The sequence below is a fragment of the Ptychodera flava genome, chromosome 9 (genome assembly GCF_041260155.1).
Source record: "Ptychodera flava strain L36383 chromosome 9, AS_Pfla_20210202, whole genome shotgun sequence".
Lineage (NCBI taxonomy): Eukaryota > Metazoa > Hemichordata > Enteropneusta > Ptychoderidae > Ptychodera > Ptychodera flava.
Window position 1 is genome coordinate 22101415 of NC_091936.1, and position 7395 is coordinate 22108809.

The 7395-nt window shown below is 39.6% G+C and overlaps 1 protein-coding gene across 1 annotated transcript in view; it reads left to right on the forward strand.

Annotated features, from left to right (window-relative positions):
- The window catches only part of LOC139140355 (uncharacterized), an 81169-nt gene extending 74014 nt beyond the window's left edge, over positions 1-7155 (forward strand). Inside the window, exons 15-23 of the mRNA XM_070709557.1 lie at positions 120-222; positions 741-924; positions 1754-1821; positions 2516-2541; positions 4346-4468; positions 4710-4786; positions 5582-5633; positions 5927-6063; positions 6274-7155. Coding sequence (XP_070565658.1) covers positions 120-222; positions 741-924; positions 1754-1821; positions 2516-2541; positions 4346-4468; positions 4710-4786; positions 5582-5633; positions 5927-6063; positions 6274-6319 — 816 coding nt within the window. The 3' untranslated portion in view covers positions 6320-7155. The remainder of the gene's footprint in view (positions 1-119; positions 223-740; positions 925-1753; positions 1822-2515; positions 2542-4345; positions 4469-4709; positions 4787-5581; positions 5634-5926; positions 6064-6273) is intronic.
- Positions 7156-7395: the final 240 nt, after the last annotated feature.

Genomic DNA, 7395 nt, shown 5'->3' on the forward strand with positions numbered 1-7395 from the left:
CCAGACACATAAAACACTAACCTAGGTCCATTTTATGTCAATGGTATGGAAACATGGCCTCGACTGGCAACGAGGCCAGATCAGGTCCAATTTCATCGTAATTTTGTACTTTTTTCCAGTTCACGAAGAAGAACCTTCTACGGAGGCAACGGAGTCTCTCTGATATATTTTCTCGCTTATCCACGGCAAAAGACGAAAACGACAATACTAACAAAGAATCAGGTATGGCCATGCAGTGTGGACAGGTACCGATATAACGTGTTTCTATTTAAGCTACATTCGATGGATGAATTTACTGTACCAATCATTTTCGCTGTAAAACACATATTTTGCAAAATTTTAAGGGAATACACACACCTGTTTCTGTGAGATTGAATTGTCCCATTAAACCTGGCAAACCTTAAGCTTAACTTTGTCCCGTTGCTATGCGGGATGTAAATAGGCTAAAATCAGTTTCCAAGAAACAAGACCGTTTATAAATTATTATCGAAAACTCGAATCGATTTTTCAACGAAGCATGTTGGTGTTACAAGTTTTAAGTTGCGCGGGAAATCGAGAGATCGATTTGTGCTATGGCATTCGACGACGGACCATGAACCTACAACTGCGGTTGGGTCATGGCTGGGCAGAACTGAGTTAAGTTCATTGTGTCAACGTGGTCTCCTGTGTGGCTATATAATTTAAATGACCAACATGAAACCTCATTTCTAAGAGAAAATAACATTTTTATTGCCTCGTAGAACCCGAAAGCGAAGTCGACTTCGTCTACGAGACCATCAAATGTGCCAAAAGTCTATCGGGGCTGGCCCCGGGCGAGAGGCATCGACATGTATATTCTCACAGTGGATATGAAACTGACGGAAGTGACGTCACAGGAAGGAGACCGTCCATAGCATCTACATCGTCAGCAGTTTCATCTGCAAGGTGAAGAAAGGCATACTTGTCATGCTTGCTCGATACAATTCGTCTACGCCTGTTCCATGACATCAAAAACATTTTATTAAAGGGACAAAGTCGCTATTTTGTTTACTTTTTTCTTCATTAATTTTGTTTGATAAGAAGTAGTTTGTGTTGTTTGACTTCTTGAAACATGCTGAAATACTGGTCAACTGTGCATAACCTCAACTCAGCTGCAGACACACAAGATTACACATTCAGTGAAACATTTTACTGTCTGTACCAAAAATCAAGTGCAAAAATTCAAGTGTAAAACTCCCACCATGCATTGCTGAACATACGCTTTCACATAAGTTTGGACCTCGTGCAGGTGGTGCCTTTCATATAGGTAAGGATAGCAGAGTTCCCTTAGCCTACATTGTGCAATGTGCATTTGTCATGGGAAAGCAGGTCGGAAGAGGAAAAGTCAATTTTGTCCAGAGGCCACAACAAAACAATCTGTTTGCAATCAGCAAAATGGTACTTTTTGACACTTTTACAAGTATATAACGTTGTCATTTTGTACACTGGGTGAATTCATGCAAGTATTCCATGTTTTCTCACAAAAAGGTCGAAAAAGAGCGACTTGTCCCTTTAAGCAGACGGGTACAGTAGCACCCACATGCATACAGACAAAAGGAACTAAGTTTCTAAATTGCAAACTCTATCACCTACAGTTGCAATTACTTTTATCTTCCGACCCTTTTAGAAAGTGTTTCAAAATACAATTAATACGAATTAATCAAACGTCTATCAGCCAAATAAACTGTTCATAAACTCGCGCAGCTCATTAACTATTCATATTTATTTATTACAGTCTTGCCAAAGCACAAGAAGCCCGCCGATCCATAATGAAGGGTAGAAGCATATCTCTCGACCACGCTGGTAAGCTTTGATTCGAAACAGTTTCGTGGGAGATGTAACCAGATGGCTTGGAATCAATGCCTCAAAAGCAAAAATGAGATTTTAAAGAGCCTTTAATTTGATGTTTGTTTCAGAATGTAATTCGTGCATAATGCAACATTTTAGTTACATTCAATGAGTCGTTTGCTATTTGAGGGTCATCGAGACGTCGTATTCTCACAATATGTTTTGTCGATCCCAGCATTATTCGGTTGCAGGCTCAGACAGGAAACAACGTGACAAAATGGCCGCCAGTCGGCCGTACTTGATCTCATCGCAAATGAACTGAATTGTATAGGTTGGCGTTGGATGGTTTAGATGAAATAGACGAAGCACTGGTATAAATACATTTCATCAAGATAATAACTATACATGTATTAACATATGACGGACTGTCGTGTGTGCTGTGTGTCAGATTAAAGGCATTTCAACTCGAGCAGAACGAATATGGCTTTTGATTATAAACATTACAACTACTGTACAAAACGCCCAGACATCAAAAGTAATCGCAAACTGTACATTTAAGGTTGAGAGAAACACTGAACTTGGAACATAAACTCGATGAACTGAAGTCCGCCGACAGACACACGCCTGGCCAGAGTGGCCCTACAGTCCTTGGGTTTTGTGTTCGTTAATCCATATCTGTAAAATCTACTTTGTTATTTTCTTTCAACAGATCCTAAACTATCAAAGAAGGGATCGGTGAGTAAGCTTGCAAACTGTTAAAATTATTCGCGCTTCAATGGGACTTGACGCGTGTACGATCTCGGCTGCGTCAATGCAAAAGTCAATAAACAGCAATTCTCAACATATCGCTTATTAAAATATTTTTACGCTCTGGATCAATTTGTGCTTTCATTATCTCATCTGAGAGATCTTTCAAGTGAATTTGAGTTAAACTGAAAATAACAATATGCCCTCTGTTACACTTGACAAGTAAGAAACTAATACATGTACTGATAATGTGGCAATAATTGTTAAACATTTTCAAATTCCATGGAGCTAATGGGATAATATACATTGTTCTAATTATTATCTGTATTTTCGTATTGTTTATGTATGCGTGGTTTTGAGGAGGGCACTCTCATGCCAGATGCAATAAACTCACATTTCATTTCATTTTGTAAATATTTACCAGGGAATGTTGAACATTTGACCTTTCATTTTCCATGATAACTTCTTCTTATCTTTCCTATCATTGTGTTGTGTATTTCCTTTTTTACTATATTTCTTCATCTTTCTCATAAGTTTGCATGTGTTCAAGAATAAACACATCTTCTATCTTCCATGGAATGGGTGTTGTCTTCTTGAGTGTAAGGTCGTGTGATTGTCATTCCTAGATTAAACGTATTCTACTGTACTCAACAGTTTTCCAAGAATGCATGTTTCTATGACAAATCTGTCACGTGATCAAACTTGTATTACTGAAGAAATACCCAGTTAACCCAGCTGCTAATACGACGCCCCTCCCTCGAAATCAGAATTCGATGTTAGGACTTCAAACATTGCATTTAGTCAGCCATCATGATCAATACATTGTCGTTCTGAGTGATAATACTGAAGCAAGTGTCAAACAATGGCAGATGTTTCAAAGTGTCAACGACAGGGATTACACAAGCAGGTCACTTCGGTTCGATGATCCTGAAAATTTGACAGCTGTGAGCACATAGGTTGTGGCCGATCATGTTGTAATCTCATGTGTAAGAAGGCAAACCGTTGTCATGGTATCCTGCGGGTTTATTCAAGTGTTCTCTTTCTCCATTGTGAAAGGTTTAAAATAGATGACAACTTATAAAGCAGACAAGCAGGGAAAAAAGAGGATCGGATCCATTACAAAAATGTACATCCGGGACAGTCTCTTGCATGCCATGACTGTTTGTTCAGTAATATGAAAAGAATGTGCAAAATGTTCAGTGAAGGACAAGGACGACTAGTGTGTAAGAGCGCCACCGTCGTTAAACTTTCAATTTCCCCGTGATGTTGTTTGACTTTGGAGAGCATGCGCAATAGGACTGCACAGCTCCACCAGGAATATTTGCATGCTCTAAGTCCCAAATTAGGAAAGTTGTTGAAGAACCCTGCTGCCATCTCTCATTCCAATCTTTCACATAATCTATCACAAGTTTAAATATGAGTTTAACAATAATAACAGAGATAGCAGCTGTGACATATATATTCGGCACTAGTTTTAGTTATGCCATTATTCCGAGTTCAGTGTATTGATTCAACGGCTACAATTATGGCAACAGTTGAAACGAATCATTCAAACTACACCAATTTTTGTGGTGATTCCACGTCCATTCATAAAAATGTCCTCTTCCCTTTCCAGTGTTTTGCCATGAGAAAAACTTGAAATCCAAAGAAGTAGTCATGATCCAAGAAATAATATGCAGAGATGAAACTGTCAAATGGTAATAATGATCTCAGACAATGGGATAAATCGAATCATCAGAGATACGGCTTTGGAGATCTGTCTAGTAAACATTTTTGCTCATCGTTCTTACAGGTCAGGAAACGTAGCTATGCAGGATGTGAATCAAAGCGTTCGGTGTCCTTACCATCCGACCCTCAGAAAGGCAGGGTTGTGTACCAGTATCGTGACACGGACGGCGAGTTTTCACCATTTCAGGTGAGAGTCAGATCGACAGCGCCCTCTGGTGCCATCCATTGTATTCTTGATGTCGTATTTTCACCCCAACCAATGTACTTTTTGTTATTGACCGCATAATGCAAGCGTCATCATGACTGAACCACTTTGATCCGTCAGCTGTCAAACGACGGAATTATAATTTCGACAAAAAATTACTGGGAATTCTAACTCATATTTTTAAAATTACTGGGAATTCTAACTCATATTTTTTCCCATGCAGGGTGATCTTGACACTGGTCAGACTTACGTCGCCCTCTATCCGTTTGAGGGAACGAAGACGGACGACCTGTCGCTCACGTGAGTAAAACGATCTTCATTTTTTCCCCACTAAGATTTACGACATAATGGGTATGTAGCTTTTAACAGTCTACAGGATATAAATCTGCATGTTATTACCTACAGTTTCAGAGTCTATACCCTGAAGCGTAATTGCACTGAAGCCAAGTAATACATATGACTTGCACTCATCTGTGTCTATGTTTTATGGAATAGTCTTTAATTGCGGACTTTATTTTACGATAACGCTACGTGCATATTGAACGCCTCCTTTCTCTACGCTAACGTTTAAAAGGTCGGAATATTGCTCTACACTTTTCTACCGTTGTACGAGTAGAAAATCGGGGCTGCTGTCTATGCCCTGGAAAAGACGGGAGAGAAATGTAGACAGTTCTGAGCAGAGAGCTGCTGTCTGATGTAAGAGAAAAATTGGCAAACATCATTTCTTTCAAATTCATTCGTCGTTTGTAATTGATGATATAGCAATTTCCGAATGGTTAGTAATGCTTGCGCAGGCATGTCGGATGAGCCCGTGTATATTTATCATTGAGAGTAATAATATGGTAGCTAGGGGGTTCGATCGAGACTGTAGCAAACTTTGCTCCGAGCTTAGCGATGGCGCAAAAAGAAAAATTGAAACAGGACCCATTAATAGCTATGAGAACAGGGTAACAAATAACTACTTTCCAATTGTAACTTTCGGAATTCCATCGCTGTAATATTGACAAGTTGGAATAGTTTGCCTCGTTTCAATTTAAAGTGAGAGGTTGAAAGTATCTCGTGAGTTCTCATATGTAAATGTTCAATTTTTGATAGGCCTGGTGACCTAGTTGCTGTACTTGATAAAACAAGCGATCAATGGTGGAAGGTAAGTATGGCAGGAATACAATTCTTGAATCATGTGCACGATATTTTGCCACACATAATCAATCAATCGATTGAGAAATATTTCACAAAATACAGACTTTAAATCGCATGACTTTAAGTTGAACAGCATTGGTACCCAATAGCGTGCGGCGTAATGCAGGGTTGTTGCAGAACTTTACAATCGAGCGAACGATCAACTGAACTTCACAGTCACAAACTTTCAACACGGTGTTACATTACTGCTGTACATGTTCTTGGTCTTTACTATATGTAATGTCTTTTTTTTCTTCTTAGGGACAAAAACTGAGGGAAGTAGGTTATTTTCCGTCGTTCTGCGTTGAACGTTTAGAACCTTGGGACGCGTTCTGCGTGTCACAAGGAGCTACAACGCGCCGGAGCACTCCGACCAGCTATCCCTCAAACGCAACCAGGTACTGGCGCCATAGTGTAATTCCTAGCCTCAATCATCATTAATCACTAATAATTCTTGCTTAATGGTACAAAACAGTTCTTAAAGTCTTTTATCTCGGCTAGTCGCGTGTTCTGTAGTTGTTTCGCGTGTCTATGAATGAGAATTATAATAACTCATCGTTTTCGTTTACATGTATCATCGCTTTACCGTGTACATTGTTTCTTCACAGATTGTTATACAGGTATCGAGCGCTGAGAACGGTTGGGCAAGAGTGAAAACTGGTCAACGAGAACAAGGCGATTTCCTTATCAGTATTTACAGCCAGTATTACGACGACAAAACTCGATATCGACATGATGGCAACTATCGACCACACTACTTAGGTTAACATCAGTTTGAATTTTTGAGCAACCGACTGATTTCGAGTCCGACCGGTAGGAAGGGACGAATTCAAGTTGCGTGCGGAGAGCGCCCTCAATTCGGCGACTAACGTCCGTTGCGAAGTCATTCTGAGAGACACGTTGCTGCAACCCGGACCGCGCTTAAAGTTAAAGAACAGAAACGATGCGATGTCCACGGTCACCGAGTCATTATGCCGGTACTTTGCATCAGATTTGGTTGCTATGCAACGACACGTCGTAACCAAGAAGGCCATTCGTCGGAACTTTTGACACACTCGGGCTCTGAGATGTCGGACCCAGGAGTTCCAAAGTATTGTGCTGTTACAGTCGTGCTCTCTCTCTCTCTGGGACTCTAGAGGGCGTGTCCACCCTGTCTAACAGGCTGATTACTAACATGTATCAAAGCAGCCCAATGGGTTTGTGATTCGTACATAACTATTAACAATAACATTTAACAAACCAACAAACCGCGATGATAATAAATGCCAATGTTGACAAAATGGAAACCGAATTACACAAACATGCAAATGATTTTTGTAATCATAACATGAAGGAATAAGTTACCGTTCTGATTTTTCCTTTTTTACCAAATACCGAGAATCAAAATTTTATGAAGCGAGTGTTGATTTACAATTGAATGTTTATGTGTGTTTTGTACAATAGTATACTAGATTACAACCATGCGGTATCCGTACCGCCAACCGTTATTGAAAAAAAAAATTGACGACTTATTCACGTGCGTTTACAAAACTTTTACACTCTCGATAAGTTTACTAATCTGAAAAAAATATGGTCGTTTTTAATATTTATTTATTTTCGTCATGAATATTGAAATATGTCGTTTACCTCAGTGACGACTCTAAGTTGACAAGAAATTCAACTGTTCACCGAAAAAAGCCGCCAACTTTTCTCTCTTTACCGACAAATCGGTTCACAAGCGGGCGTAACGT